At 34.9% G+C, this 16,709-nt stretch overlaps 5 protein-coding genes across 5 annotated transcripts; 2 read left to right on the forward strand and 3 right to left on the reverse strand. All coding sequences in view use genetic code 12, as the record gives it.

The window, feature by feature from the left end:
• On the reverse strand, positions 1-3,264 carry CTRG_02076 (uncharacterized protein; the record flags this gene model as incomplete). The annotated part of the gene is made up of 1 exon (XM_002547723.1): positions 1-3,264. A coding segment is annotated over one exon (3,264 nt), but the record flags the coding sequence as incomplete, so codon positions are not given.
• Positions 3,265-7,025: 3,761 nt separating this feature from the next.
• CCT2 (chaperonin-containing T-complex subunit) lies at positions 7,026-8,606 on the forward strand (the record flags this gene model as incomplete). The annotated part of the gene is made up of 1 exon (XM_002547724.1): positions 7,026-8,606. One exon carries the CDS (start codon positions 7,026-7,028, stop codon positions 8,604-8,606), a length of 1,581 nt encoding a protein of 526 aa, XP_002547770.1.
• Positions 8,607-9,234: 628 nt separating this feature from the next.
• On the forward strand, positions 9,235-10,875 carry CTRG_02078 (Ca(2+)-binding ATP:ADP antiporter; the record flags this gene model as incomplete). The annotated part of the gene is made up of 1 exon (XM_002547725.1): positions 9,235-10,875. The coding sequence occupies one exon, from the start codon at positions 9,235-9,237 to the stop codon at positions 10,873-10,875; it is 1,641 nt and encodes a 546-aa protein (XP_002547771.1).
• A 584-nt stretch (positions 10,876-11,459) lies between these two features.
• On the reverse strand, positions 11,460-12,218 carry CTRG_02079 (tRNA dihydrouridine synthase; the record flags this gene model as incomplete). Its single annotated transcript, XM_002547726.1, has 1 exon — positions 11,460-12,218. One exon carries the CDS (start codon positions 12,216-12,218, stop codon positions 11,460-11,462), a length of 759 nt encoding a protein of 252 aa, XP_002547772.1.
• Positions 12,219-14,208: 1,990 nt separating this feature from the next.
• Positions 14,209-16,578, reverse strand: PMS1 (ATP-binding mismatch repair protein; the record flags this gene model as incomplete). Its single annotated transcript, XM_002547727.1, has 1 exon — positions 14,209-16,578. The coding sequence occupies one exon, from the start codon at positions 16,576-16,578 to the stop codon at positions 14,209-14,211; it is 2,370 nt and encodes a 789-aa protein (XP_002547773.1).
• Positions 16,579-16,709: the final 131 nt, after the last annotated feature.

Below are 16,709 nucleotides of genomic sequence, written 5' to 3' on the forward strand. Positions count from 1 at the left end.
AGATGGAGCACCGGTAGATTCTACACTTGTTTCAGTTGATGGAATTGGACAGTAGGTGGTATAGCTGGTCACGGTTTCTGAGGTAGTAACAGTAATCACAGTAAGACCAGTGGTGATGGTAGTTTCAGAACAGCCATGATGACCACAGTCAGTAGTAGTAATAACAGTGGTAGTGAAATCAGTAGTAGTACTGTAGGAAGTAGACAATCCACCAGTTGGAGTAGTAGATTCAGAACCAGATGGAACTGGAGCAGATTCAGAACCGGATGGAGCACCAGTAGATTCAGCACCAGATGGAACACCAGTAGATTCAGAACCGGATGGAGCAGATTCAGAACCAGATGGAACTGGAGCAGATTCAGAACCGGATGGAGCACCAGTAGATTCAGCACCAGATGGAACACCAGTAGATTCAGAACCGGATGGAGCAGATTCAGAACCAGATGGAACTGGAGCAGATTCAGAACCGGATGGAGCACCAGTGGATTCAGATGGAACACCAGTAGATTCAGCACCAGATGGAGCAGATTCAGAACCAGATGGGACACCGGTAGATTCAGATGGAACACCAGTAGATTCAGCACCAGATGGAGCAGATTCAGAACCAGATGGAACTGGTGAAGTTTCGGAACCAGATGGAGCAGATTCAGAACCAGATGGAACTGGAGCAGATTCAGAACCGGATGGAGCACCAGTGGATTCAGATGGAACACCAGTAGATTCAGCACCAGATGGAGCAGATTCAGAACCAGATGGAACTGGTGAAGTTTCGGAACCAGATGGAGCACCAGTGGATTCAGATGGAACTGGAGCAGATTCAGAACCGGATGGAGCACCAGTGGATTCAGATGGAACACCAGTAGATTCAGCACCAGATGGAGCAGATTCAGAACCAGATGGAACTGGTGAAGTTTCGGAACCAGATGGAGCAGATTCAGAATCAGATGGAACATCGATAGATTCTGATGCAACACCAGTAGATTCAGCACCAGATGGAGCAGATTCAGAACCAGATGGAACTGGTGCAGTTTCGGAACCAGATGGAGCAGATTCAGAACCAGATGGAACTGGAGCAGATTCAGAACCGGATGGAGCACCAGTGGATTCAGATGGAACACCAGTAGATTCAGCACCAGATGGAGCAGTTTCGGAACCAGATGGAACTGGAGCAGATTCAGAACCGGATGGAGCACCAGTGGATTCAGATGGAACACCAGTAGATTCAGATGGAACACCAGTAGATTCAGCACCAGATGGAGCAGATTCAGAACCAGATGGAACTGGTGAAGTTTCGGAACCAGATGGAGCAGATTCAGAACCAGATGGAACTGGAGCAGATTCAGAACCGGATGGAGCACCAGTGGATTCAGATGGAACACCAGTAGATTCAGAACCGGATGGAGCAGATTCAGAACCAGATGGAACTGGAGCAGATTCAGAACCGGATGGAGCACCAGTGGATTCAGATGGAACACCAGTAGATTCAGAACCGGATGGAGCAGATTCAGAACCAGATGGAACTGGAGCAGATTCAGAACCGGATGGAGCACCAGTGGATTCAGATGGAACACCAGTAGATTCAGCACCAGATGGAGCAGATTCAGAACCAGATGGAACTGGAGCAGTTTCGGAACCAGATGGAGCAGATTCAGCACCAGATGGAGCACCAGTAGATTCAGATGGAGCAGATTCAGAAGTAGATGATGTCGAGGAAATAGTTTCAACAGATGTCAATGGGCAGTAGGTGGTAATTACTGTTATAGTTTGTGAAGTGGTAACAGTAATAATTGTTATTCCAGTGGTTATGGTAGTATCAGTACAAACATGATGATCACAGTCAGTAGTAGTGATAACGGTTGTCGTGTCAGCTGTGTGTGTAGTGTAGATGGTAGAAAAATCAGCAGTTGAGGAGGTGATTGCAGAGCCATTAGAAGTAGGACTTTCTGTGTCGGAAGAAATTGATGATTCATTAGATTCAACATTTGAGTTGGTGTTAATGTTTGATTCGACACTAGAGAAAGACTCATTATCAGAACCAGAAGATGGAACATCCAGTGCAATACTGTCAGGTTCAGTACTTTTAGTGCCTGAAACAGTGAAAGTACTTGTAAAGCCTCCCGATGACAAAGTTGTAACAATTTCACTTTGAGAAGGAGTGGTTGGGCTTGTTTCAAAGCCGGAGGTCAACAAAGTAGATTCGGATTCGGAGCCTGGGACAGTAAAGGTACTTGTAAAACCTCCAGATGACAAAGTACTGACAGTTACACTCTGGGACGAAGTTAAACTGGCTGTAGAAATATCAATTGAGGAAGATGAACCAGCAGTAGCTTCGACTTCAGTACTACTTGTTTCAATACTAGATGATACAGAAACAGTAGATGGAATGGAGGAAGCAGTAGGAGTAACAATGGTTTGGGTAGAAGTCAAAGGACAATAAGTAGTGTATTCAGTAACTACGTCATGTTCAGTAACAGTGATAACGGTAACACCAGTAACAATAGTGCTATGATAACAGGAATCAGCTCCACATGAGGTGACAGTAACAATTGCAGTTGTATGAGCTGTATGAGTAACATACGAAGTATCAAGATATTCTTCCGGAACTCCTGGGTACAAGTTTGTTGGAGCTTGAGCTGCAGTAGAGAAAGTGGTAGTAACCAATGATGGATGGACAATTTCAATACTTGAACTGGAATCAACAGACATGGAAGCATCATTTACGACGCTAGAGCCAACAGTTTGTAAGTTAACAGAAGAACCAAGCGCAATGGAAGATTGTTGATCATTGTTTTCAACAGATGGAGGAGGTTGGATAACTGAAGTAACAGCACTGACTCCAGAAACAGGAGGGGATGCTGGGATAGCGGAAACAGTTAATACAGAGGAAGTGTCGATACCTGCAGGATAAGAAGTTGCAGAAAATAAGCCACTTGATGATACAGCCATGTCGTAATTCGTATCGTCTGACGAAACAACGACAGCAGTTCCAACGTTTGGTGAATGAGCAGCAGCAGATCCAATGTTTGGTGAATTAGCCAAACCAGGTGAAACTGAACTCAATTGGACAGTTTCAATGTTGGCAACGGTTCCAGAAGTGGTAGGTCCAGCTTCAATTAAAGTAGATTCAGCAGAATGTACATCCTTATGTTTAATTTGAATGGACTCAGGGTTTGACGAATAATCTCTCTTAGGAATTGTTGGGATCCAAAATCCTAAAGAAAGCGACAATACACCAGTCACTGGTAAGATTTTAGAAATTCTCATCTTTTTTCTTTCGTTCTCTTTTTCGCCTAAGAATTTCTAATACCTAATACAAAAATTAACTATGTGAGTTTGGATGTGTAAAAAATTCGTGTATATAGAGCAAAAGAAAGAACCCTTTATTCTTTTTTTTTAAAAAAAAAAAGTTAAAAAATATTTTGCAACTGTTGAAAAGTATAAAGATATTTATACGCTTCACGATTCTCTTTCATTGAATTATCATCTTTTTAAAAAAAGAAACGCAAATCCCATATGAATTTTGTTTAACATGAGACAAATTTTGAAACTATCTGAGACCTGATTTCTAAAAATAATAGCTAAATTTGTTTCACCAATTGATGTACTTCTTTTTTTTTTTATTTTTGTTCATTTTGTCTTTGTTGCCCCATACCCTTACAAAACAAAAGGTAAAAACCATGCGATGAAATTTATTGAAATAAGATATGTACAGATTTTTGAAAAGGGATAATAACTCTTGCGTTTCATTAATTGGAAACGAAACAAAATAATTTTTGGCATTTGTACAGCATCCCTGCATAGTCAACTGAGACTTCTCTGAAGATTAAATGGATTGTCCAGTCAATTTATGAAAAATAAGAATACTTTAACTGTTAAAAATAGTTCGTAATACAGATGAACACAATAGGAACTTTCTAAGCGCAAATTACTTGTTTGAATGGAACATTTTATGAGAAAAAGTAGTTGGATGAAGAATAAACTTTACAAATTTCTGAAGTATTCCCCAATTGTCAGATTTCCCATGTTACTTGTATTGTACCTTGATTTGCTGATCATTTTGAAAGGTGAGGTTTAACATATCAAATAGATCGAATCCATTATACTGCAGAAGGTAAGCTGTATATCTGATAAAAATCACTGATTCAATTTGTTAAACCATAATTTCAAATTAACATGCATTACTGAGTCAGCTTTGGCATTTTTACAATCAGGGCAGTAACCAGATACCATTGAAATTATCCTTCCCCCTTTTTGTTTCCAATAATATCAGATATTATCAGGTATGGTATCCATGATTTATTAGGAGTAAAGAATTTCATTGTTCCAGAAATATCTGTCGGTTTTGAAAGTACTTTGTGTAATGGTATTTAATGAAGGTGAAATTACTAAAACAAAAATAAAAAAGAGAGAAAAAGCACCCCAGAGGTCTTTGTGATTGTTATTCTTTGTCCGCCAACTCATTAATCATTAAGTTACATATTATTTGCTATGTTTAAGTTCCACACCGTCAACTTCTACCGTCAATAAAAGTGTAATGATGAGTGAATTTGCAGTACATGCTACTGTGTCATTTTTTTCACCTAATTCATGTCATGATTAAACTCTAACAAATGCAGAAATCAACGATAGTGAATAGAAATAATTAGAGTTTGGCATCACTAAGACCCTCTACCAGCATAAATACGTTATATTTTTTGCTTTTCCTTCATTTTAGACTCTGGATCTTGTGTGTGGAACACTATAATTGATTGACATGGCGATTTAAATTGAACAATCGTAATAAGCCAACAATCCCGAAAAAACAAAACTAATTGAATTCTAGAACATGTTTTATTCTCGTTATATTTGCTCCCATTGAGTTTCTATATTAGTTGTGAAATTATCCTAAAATGAAATTGTGAAATTACATGATAACAGTAGAAGAAGAAGAAAAATAAAAAAAAAAAGAAAAGTGGAAAATACTCAATTGAAACATCTCAAACATTCTTCTTTGCAACCACTACATTAAACTGAATAAATAGCTCACGACACAACATCGAAATAGTAGTTCAGTTTTTAATGAATTTCATATGGGTTATGTGACATTGAAGTACCAAGTTGATGTTTTCTTGAAGAATTGTTGGCAAGGGTCGCTTTAATTGGTTAGACTACTATTATTTTTCCTTAATGTATGTATATTTCTCTTTTGTGATTGCAACAAACGTACCTGCCGTGAGAATTGTCTGTACAACACTGTATCGATGACACTCTAATCAAAAGAAAGATGGGAGTATGAAATTAGAATAATTCGTATGCGATATGCACAACAGGTATATATCTTTATAAGCTGAGAACAGAGGGGTTAAATGGTAGTGAAGTCATGATGATAATTTAATATTATCATTAGATGTACACGAGATTAATAATTTAGTACTACAGTGACAGTAGCAACCCACGGTCAAGAAGAAGAACCAAGGGGTAGTTTTTTTTTTTTCAATATTCTACTAATTTATTCATTTCCCATTTTCAGGGATAATAATCATCACATCGCAATCTATATTTAGCAAAAAGCAAAACAACTGAAATCATTGCCAGGCGTGTAAAGACAGATTATAAGGTGACATATTTGCAGAGGAGAAGCGGTATGAAATTAAAACTCATTCACCTTCCGTACCATTCATGTACATAGAAACGAGTCGCCTACTTGCATATCACTTGCTTAAATCAACAATGAAATTCTATTTTTCTTCTTCATATTGTTACTTAGAGCTTTTCATTCTAAATTACCATTGTTATTGTTATTACAATGAGAAAATGCAAGAATTTCTTTGGAATAGAAGATATCGGTTGATAAATGAAGCATAGATAAAAGAAAATTAAGTTGTATAGCATTACATAGGTGTCGTTTAACCTACCCCCTTAATACAGGAACCAAATGTTTCTCATAGTCCTAGATACACTCCTTTTGTTGAGAAAAGCTAGTGTACTATATTTATTATATTTTCAATACAGAGGTGTAAGACTGAATGATTAACAAAAACAAGCAATGATACGCGACTATGATTACAACAATAAACAGTTGTACAAAAGAACGGTTTTTGTTCATTTGATGTTTTAATGATTAACAGTATTGCTTTTCTGTGGCTCAGTAGGGTCTCAATTTAATTTATCCAATCCTTTCTCTAAACATTCCAGAGGAAGAATTCCGTATGTAAGAGTTCCTAATCATTCACAAAAGAATAGAAAACTCTACAAACAAAAAAAGAAGAAGAAAAAAAAAGACCCTGGAAAGTCATCTGGCTAGTCTTGCTTCAATTTTTTGTTTATGATTCAAAAAGAAAATCATTTCTTGTAAGTTTACGAGTTGAAATTAAGTGGCAGTTTTATTATTATGATGTAGATGAAATTCGCAGTATAAAAATTATACGCCATCAATTCGCAACTTTCATGTATCTTTCGGAACTGTCCCCGAATTTAGAGTTTATTTATAAGAAAGGACATTTATAAGAGCTAATGAATTTAAATTACAATGTCTTGATCATTAATATTTTTCCAGAAACTTGTGATCTTTAGTAATATCAAATGATAAGCTGTTTTACATATAGGGGTAAAGGGATATTTAAAGGAATAGAAAAAAATAAAATTTGATGGATAGAGTACGTTTTTCATATAATTCTCCTCAGAATATGACCAATTTCTACTAAAAATAGAATCAACAAATAAGCTCTCTCTTCAGAAAATTCAATTATTAATCCGCAAGTAACCCCTAGAAATATCAAATCAATATTCAAATCTAGTATCTTCAAAATAATAATAACGATTCCTCTATACTGTTCTTGAGTATTGCACGTGAGTTATGCAACATACACGACCTGTTTTTATCAAGAGTACACGCCCATCTGGTGGAACACGAAAGAACGAAAAAAAAAACTATAGAAAAAAACTTCATCAATATTGATTCCAAAAAAAAAAAAAAAATACTTCTAGTTTTGATATATTGTTTAGTTTCATATTGTTACTTCCATTTTATATAATATATCATCAAGATGTCAGTGCAAATATTTAATGATCAAGCCACTGAAGAAAGGGCAGAAAATGCACGTATGTCTGCATTTGTTGGTGCCATTGCCGTAGGCGATTTGGTTAAATCTACATTGGGACCAAAAGGTATGGATAAATTATTACAAAGTGCCAGTAATCCTGATTCGGCTTTAGTCACCAATGATGGTGCTACAATTTTGAAGTCAATTCCATTTGACAACCCAGCTGCTAAGGTATTAGTTAATATTTCCAAAGTTCAAGATGACGAAGTTGGTGATGGTACCACTTCAGTTACAGTTTTGAGTGCTGAACTATTGAGAGAAGCCGAAAAATTAATTGATCAAAAAATACATCCTCAAACTATCATTGAAGGTTATAGAATTGGTAGAAACATAGCCATTGAAGCTTTAGACAAAGTTGCTGTCAATAATGGAGACAACCCAGCCTTGTTTAGAAAAGATTTATTAAGTATTTCCAGAACCACTTTATCATCAAAGATTTTATCCCAAGATAAAGAACTATTCTCAAATTTGGCCGTTGATGCTATCTTAAGATTGAAAGGTTCTACCAACTTGAACAATATTCAAATTATAAAGAAAGTAGGTGGCAAATTATCCGATTCGTATTTGGATGAAGGTTTTATATTGGAAAAGAAGTTTGGTATTAGTCAACCTAAAAGAATCACCAATGCCAAGATCTTAATAGCAAACACTTCAATGGATACTGATAAAGTAAAAATCTTTGGTGCAAAATTTAAAGTTGACTCTACCTCTAAATTGGCAGAATTAGAAAAAGCCGAGAAGTTGAAAATGAAAAACAAAGTCGAAAAGATCAAAAAATTTGATATCAATGTTTTCATTAACAGACAATTGATTTATGATTACCCTGAACAATTATTCACAGACTCCAAGATAAACACCATTGAACACGCTGATTTTGACGGGGTTGAAAGATTGGCCCTAGTCACCGGTGGGGAAGTTGTCAGTACATTTGATAATCCAGAAAATGCTAAATTGGGTTATTGTGATTCAATAGAGGAAATTTTAATTGGTGAAGATGTTTTCCTTAAATTTTCTGGTGTTGCCGCTGGAGAAGCCTGTACAATTGTTTTGAGAGGTGCAACTGAACAAGTTTTGGATGAAGCAGAAAGATCATTACACGATGCCTTATCAGTGTTGTCACAAACAACTAGGGAAACTAAAACTGTATTAGGTGGTGGATGCTCAGAAATGTTGATGGCCAAGGCTGTTGACCAAGCTGCTGCTAATGAAACTGGTAAAAGGGCATTGGCAGTGGAGGCTTTCAGTAGGGCATTGAGACAATTACCTACAATTTTGGCTGACAATGCTGGGTATGATTCCAGTGAGTTGGTTACTAAATTAAGATCTGCTATATATAACGGTATCACAACTTCTGGTTTAGATTTGAATAATGGGATTGTTGCTGATATGAGAGAGATGGGAATTGTGGAATCTTATAAATTAAAGAAAGCTGTTGTATCTTCTGCAGCTGAAGCTGCTGAAGTATTATTAAGAGTTGATAATATTATTCGTGCCAAACCACGTACCGCTGATAGAAACCATTGAGCAATTGAATAAAATTTTTCTATTTCTTATTAATGATATATATATATATACATACATATCTGATTTCTTGTCACTATTTATTGCTCTCAACTATACAGCTCGCTAGTGATTTCCCTCAAGAGAATCAAAAGAAATTCACAGTGGAAAAATAAAACAACAAAACAACAAAATCCGAGGTACGAAACACGTGACCACAGCAACCCCGGAGGTATTTTGTAACATATTACAGTAACAAAAAAAAAAACAAAAGACTGCTGTCGCCTGGCTTTAACCAACCACAGAAAAAATAAATAAGAAAAAGAATTTTCAAAACCATCGATACTTTTTCTTTGGATCTCCCACGAAGAAGAAGAACTACAAATAGTCAACCTGAATTTTATTTTCTATTTATAATTTCAATTTAGGGTCCATTCATTAAAATAGCATAGACGAAATTTTTTCTCATTCACTTATCTTAACTATTCGCCTGTTATTGTATATTTCCTAATTTGTTTGGTTAATATTCATTTCTTCATTAAAATTCTCATATTTGTAAGAATTGGTTTCTATTTTCATTTTTTTTTTTTTTTTTTTTTTTTTCAAGTTTATCATTTATGAATAACAAGTGTTAGCATATAATATCCCAACAATGTCAACAATTTCACCGACGGCAAGTAGTAGTGGCAGTGGCAGTGATAGTAGAGGACGTGGAGAGACCTTCACAAATGAAGTGGTAATTCCAGCAAAGCCGAATGATTATGAAACATTGTTTAAAAAACTAGATATTGAAGATACTGGTGAAATTTCATTTCGTGATTTCAAGAAAGCCGTAAAGAAATTTAACCATCCCGTCAGTGAAAGCCCAGAGTTATTGAAGAAGGTTTTCAACTCGTTTGATTATAATAACGACGACAAGATTGATTTTCAAGATTTCAAAAAGTATTTAGCAACTACTGACGATCAGATTTTAAAAGGGTTCAACAAATTAGATAAAGATCACGATGGAAGACTAAATAAATCTGATTTCATACGATACCTAAAAGAAACATTGCATGTGGAACCTAGTACAGCAAACGTGGATTTATTATTTAAACAATTGGATGCAAACGAAGATGGTTACATCACCTATAATGAGTTCAGAGAATATTTGATGTTGATCCCTAGACTACAAGGTTCAAGAATTAAAACTGCTTTTACATTTTTATTTGAAGAATATGATGTTAATTCAGATGGTGATGTTACATTAATCAACCAATTTTTGAATGGTTTCAAATATTTTTTAGCAGGTGGATTTGCTGGGGTTGTTTCAAGATCATGCACTGCACCATTTGACAGAATAAAAGTATTTTTGATTGCCAGAACTGATTTGTCTTCAACTATTTTGCATTCCAAAAAGGAAATTGCCCGTCAAATTGCTTCAGGTGCAGAGACTCATGTGATTGAAGCATTGAGAAAAAAACTTGCACACGCAGAGATGGAAAAGGCTGCAGAAGTACAAGCTGCAAAAGCTACCCCAAATACACCTATCAAGAAAACTATTAGATCACCTATTGTTCAAGCTGTTCGAACTATTTGGAAACAAGGTGGATTAAGAGCATTCTATGTTGGTAATGGGTTAAATGTCATGAAGGTTTTCCCAGAATCAGCCATGAAATTTGGTTCTTTTGAAGGGGCGAAAAGATTTTTTGCCAGGATTGAAGGTGTAGATGACCCAACTAAGATTTCCAAAGTTTCCACCTATTTGGCTGGTGGGTTTGGTGGTGTTGTTGCACAATTGACAGTTTACCCGATAGACACATTGAAGTTTCGATTACAATGTTCAAATCTTGATCACCCATTAAATGCAGTTTCAACAGCAAAGGAAATGTTACGTGATGGTGGTGTTAGGATTTTTTATAGAGGAATTGGCGTTGGTCTTGCCGGAATGTTTCCTTATGCTGCCTTAGATCTTGGTACCTTTTCATCAGTTAAGAAATTGCTTGTTAAAAAATTTGGTAACGTTGAAGATCAACTGCTACCTACATATATGACCTTGAGTTTGGGTGCATTTTCAGGTTCATTTGCTGCAACAATAGTTTACCCAGTTAATTTATTAAGAACTAGACTTCAATCACAAGGGACTTATGCACATCCATTCACATATGATGGTTTCTATGATGTCTTCAAACAAACCATTGCACGTGAAGGATACTCAGGATTATGGAAAGGTTTAGTACCTAACTTGGCAAAAGTTGCACCAGCTGTGTCTATCAGTTATTTCGTATATGAAACGTTAATACATAGGTTGTAACAGAGTTAATACATATTTAAGCATGGATATATTACTTTTGTTTTTTATTTACAGTGGTTTGAGTTTGTTCCTTTTCCAGTTCATCTAATTCTCTTTTGTTGGCTGGCTTTACAGCGTCCGAGGTAGACGCTATTAAATTTTCTTCACCGGCCATTTTTAAAAATGAAGTGTTTTGTTTAACACCATCGACTCTTCTGAAATAAGGTTGACATCTCCAGTATGGAACTTTTTTATAATGACCACCCCAAACCTCTGTAGGACCATCTGTGATGACATCTAATTCTTTAATATCTGGTTTATCATAGATTTCTGCAACCAATTTTTCAATTTGAACAACAATTTCTTCCCAAATTTCCATTGAATCATTAACACTTGTCTTACCAATTATTGGACGTAATTCTTTATGAACTTCTAAAAATGGATTCAATAATTTAAATATATGCCCCTTCATCGCATGTTTACTTGCTATACTCTTCTCATTCTCCTTTACAATTTCAAAATATTCTCTTAATAACTTGTCAACTCTTGGAAATTGCATGTCAATATCATCAGTTTTGGTCCAAAATGTTCCTGGGTTATATAAATTACCTTTCTGCTGACATGACAGCATCACATTCAATTTGTTCTTCACATCTTTTCAAATCTGACGGATATAAAATATTTCCATTAGCAAAAAAAACTTGATCTTTTGGTAAATTATCTCTTAAATATTTCAAAATTTTCCAATTTGCTAATCCAGTTTTTTGACCTTTCATTTCTCTTGTTCTTCCATGAATAGTTATAAATTGAGCTCCAGCATCTAGAACCATCTTGGCATATTCTAAACTTTTTTCATAATCATCATAAATTCTAATTTTTGCAGTGACTGGTATTTTCAAATTATCATGAAGATTTCTAATTAACTTATGAATTAATTCCCAATCATCCATCAAAAATGCCCCATATCTACCCTTTCTTGCAATTCCTTGAGGACATCCCAAATTAATATCAACTGCATCACATTGATCTTCAATAAATCTTGCAGCAGTTAATAAATAATCAGGATCATTAGCACAAAACTGTACAACTAAAGGACGATCAAGTTTCTCATTGCCATCCAATCCTTTAGTCCACATAGAATCACGATATTTCTCTTGAGTTGCAAATAATTTAGCATTAAACATTGGGGTATAACATAAGGCTGCTCCATATCTACGTGATAGTATTCTCCATGCTAATTCTGAATGATCTACCATAGGTGCCACAATAGTTTTTGGTCTACCAATAGCATCATATAATTCACGTCCTGTGAGTTTCTTAGATTGTGTCATGTTGAATTTGATCACGTTCTTAATAATATTCATCGATCATGATGGGTTAAGGAATTTTTTTTTTTTTTTTTTTTTTCAAATTTTTTCTTTTTCCCATGTAAAGTTTATCTCTGCGCAATCTGCCTCATCGAAATACGTTTCTTTTTTTTTATTACACAGTTGGCTATTGATTGTTACCAATGTGCAGCAGTTCATATAGATTGCAATTGTAAAGAATATAATACTTGTGATTACTTCACTAATCATGTATTGATCCACATGATGCTCTAAATTGTGTTGATATAATACGTTCTATCTCTGTCTTTCACTACACTGATTTATAACAGTAATTTACTAGTTCTTCTCGCAGTATCTATTCTTTTATTCGAGCCTATAACAATAAATAGAAGGATATATAATTTATCTTTAACTTCCAATAAATAACCCATGGCAACAGGAAAACCTCTACAACATTGAGTGGCAACTCCAGTTTCATTAGCAACATATAGACTGGAGTGTCATATTTGACTACTGCATATTTCAATTTGATTACATTATTCATTCCTATGACCCTGTTCGACGACATGTCTAATGTGGAGGTGGAGGAACGAACCAAATGATGATGGTTTGCCTCCTCCACTCCACTTACCACCTCTCCTAAGTAAAGGAGAGGGACGAACTGGGCCCACATGTGTGTGTGGGGCCGGCCCAGCGAGTCTATGGCCCTCTTCTTGAGTTGCCATATCGCGTCCCCCTACTGGCCCAAGGAGGAATAAATAGAGGATGAACCAAGAGAGAAGGGGAGTGGCCAAATTTCGACGCCCCCCAATTGCCTGGTCCTCTACAAGTAGTGGTTTGTCCTAAACCACCACTACTACTCATCGGGATATTCGACTAACCTATCCCGATGAGTAGCTTTTAAAGATAGGGACGACCAGTCACTATCTTTTGAAGAACCTTCACTAATCAACATTGCTCCTTTTTTGTATATGTTGATCCCTTTTACAAGGTTCAAGATAACATGTATTTCCAATTTGCTATCTTATTTGGAAGGTTCTTCTAATGTTTGTGCATCATACCAAAGGAGCTATCAGTTGGTAACATTCTTTTCAATGACTGAACCAAGTGACACAAGCAAAAACTAGAGTGAAGCATATAACAATAATTGATGGGGAACACATAACTTTTTACTTTTTGTAAACTTGTTATGGATAATGGATTGCAGTTCCTTATATTGAGGTTAGTATTTGCAGCCATGAATAAAACACATCAATTGATACACACTTGTTAAATTGATATCATATAGAAAGTGATGGATACTAATTGTTTATAAAACAAAAAGGAAAAAGAAAAAGAAAGTAGCATAAAAAGATTTTTTATTTGTAAGTTACTTTTTTGTCCTTTTATAGTTGGATTTTTTTGGGATATTTGTGTAGGTATTTTTTATTGTACCTTATATGTTTAATGCTACCAAATGTGGAGAAAATCAAACAATCCTGGAATGGACTAGTATTTGTGTATGCAACAAACTATCAAGCACATATGATAGATTTAGTCTGATAATGCAGCTTTTTATGACTGTTTACCAACGTACAGCAGTTCATATACAACCGCTTGCAAATAATGAACTACATGTGTTTCCTTGATCAGTAATACATTCACCTAGTTGGATATGTCTGTAATATTTATGAAATCCTCTCTTTCTCCGTTTGCTACTACACAGCAATTCTCTTATTTAAACCTATAGAACTAAATAGAAAACTATATCCTTTATCTCTCTCTTCCTTTAAATTATGCGTAGTAACTGGGAAACTTCCACAATGCTGAGTTATGATTCCTGTTTTATCTGGAATCTAATATTATTTGGTTTGTGCTGCAGTGATTTGCTTATCTATGACAATCATTGTCATGTGTAGAGACTTTGTCGATGCTGTACTGACAGGTTTTGGGAATAACTTGGTACTCCCTTGTACTCATGTGCAACAAAACCCTATTTATATATAGTAGCACCAAACACATATATACACATATATATAAAGACAAATTATAATTCATAATCTTGATAATTATAAGTCAAATTTTTTGATTCAATTAAATGTCTCATGGTTGGTCTTCCATGGGGGCAATTCCAAGGCTTATCTAAAGTACTCAAGTTCTTGACAATTTCATTCATTTTGGATTTTTTCAAGGATGATCCAATCATTATACTACTTCGACATGCCTTCATAGCAAGAATCTTTCTTATTTTAGAAATTTTCAAATTTTTATTATTCGGCTGTTCGTTAATTAGATTTATTAGTTCATGGAAATCGTCAACAGTAAACATGGAGTTCTTGTAAACAGGTAAACTAACCAAAGAAATCCTCTTTCCTGCAGAATTATTATCATTGATTGTTAACTTGAATCCATTATTATTGAAAATCTCTTGATTATCCAATACCAACATTTCATCAATTATGTTTAAATCTAAATTAATGGGCATCATTAGTGGTTGGTGTTTGATTTGGAAATTTGACATGAGCTTTTCGAAATTAAATTTCTCATCACTTGCATGTTGATCTATGATAAACAAATTAGAATTGTGATTAACCAAAATAAATCCAAGATTAAATTGTCCAATTAGTTTCATATCTAGAAAATCCTGTTTACTTATATGATAAATTGCAGCTTCTTCTAAATCAGGATTAACCTGTACCTCAGGTTTGGTAATTGGGGATGTAGTTTCAAACTTTTTCAAATTCTCCAAAGATCCAAGAATATGCTGAGATGAACATGTTGCCTGCTGTTTATACAAGGTCGATCCTTTATTCTTTTTAAACCTTTTTGCAGGTCGCTCATCTTCGAATCTCTTTTCACCAATATCAATTGTTATATTATCAACCGATTGATCCTGGACAGGGAAAAAATTCTCCCCATGTTTATCTTCGTGATTGCACGTATCGTCTTCAGCACGCATCGAAAATTCCGTTAAATTTAGGGAAGAAGATTCATGAGCGTGGCTAAACTCTTGATTTACATGATTCAGTGATTGTACTTGACTTTGTGTTTCCAAATCTTGATTTTCCGGTAACGGTTCACTTTGTAAAGTTTGCATTTCTAACCTTTTATCCTGTTGAAAATCCAAAGGATCAATGAGTGTTATACCTAATAGGTTTGACGCTTCTGGGGTCAGTTTTGGGACCAATTCAACTTTGTCTGGAGTTGTAGACTTTTTAGCAACTGGGTAATCAAGGTCAAGATCATCATCAACAAACAATTTTGGCTCTTCTTCTTTCTCCTCATCTTTCTGTTCGAGCTCTAGTTCTGCACCTTCGTTATCACTAACAAAAGACTTGAGTTGGCTATTTTCATTCTTCGGGATGATTACATTATCTTGAGTATCATAAAACTCTAACAATTTTTCGCGAATCAATTCCAACACTTCAGATTCATTATGGATCAAAATGTTTGTTTTGTCTGGAATTAGATTGACATCAATAAGGTTTGGATTTATCACCAAGTTAATAATAAAAGTAGGATATTGTACATGGTTGAAACTCTTATAGATCTCATTAATAATTTTGCTTAATTTTTTGAATACAATTGGTCGTTTGTTAACATAAAGAAATTGACGATCTGGAGATGATCTACCCAATCCAAATGAATATGAAGAAATAAACCCCAGTAAGTTAATATCTTCACTTATTTCAATTTCCAAGGGCAATAAATTCTTGTTATTATTATTTCCGAATACCGAAATTAGATTATCAATGATTGTGGTTTTGTCACCTCCCTTGGATGATAGTATTAAATTCTTTTTACCATTTACAATGTTGTAAACAGTAAATTTAATTTCAGGGAAAATAATCAAGTAGTTGATGACAAAATTGATTGCTTTGTGAAATTCTCTTTTGGAAGTTTTAATAAAATTCTTAAGACGAACCGGTAGATTATAGAACAATTTATCAATTAAAACCAGACATCCCGATTTATAGTTCATACCACCAACTTTTCTATCATGCTTGATTAATTTCCCTTCATTATCGTAGTGTAATAGATGACACTTTGGATAAAATTCACCATTTGTAGTTGTAATTGTTAATTTATTTGATAATGAACATATGGAATTCAATGCCTCCCCTCGAAATCCCAAGGTAGATAAATTATTTAAATCTTCAAAATTTACTATTTTAGAAGTATGACCTCTTAAACATATGGTTTCAAAGTCACCTTGCTGAATCCCTTTACCATTATCTTGAACTTGTATTGAATCAATTCCATAATTTGTGAATGTTATGTCAATCTTATCGGCATTGGCATCAATTGAGTTTTCAATCAACTCCTTGAGAATTGATTTCAAATCAATAATAACCTGACTCGATGTTAATTTGGAAATATCAGCCTGACCTATACTTTGAATAGATGGCAAACTCATGTCAATTATGTTGATATCGTTGTTGTTGAACTGTTGATCTAATGATTAAACGCGTCATTTGAAAGGTGTAACTCAGTAATCGCGTCTGGGTCAAATTTATAATACAACAAATAAATAAAAATACATAAAAC

The sequence above is a fragment of the Candida tropicalis genome (genome assembly GCF_000006335.3).
Source record: "Candida tropicalis MYA-3404 genomic scaffold supercont3.2, whole genome shotgun sequence".
In the NCBI taxonomy this organism is placed as follows: Eukaryota; Fungi; Ascomycota; class Pichiomycetes; order Serinales; family Debaryomycetaceae; genus Candida; species Candida tropicalis.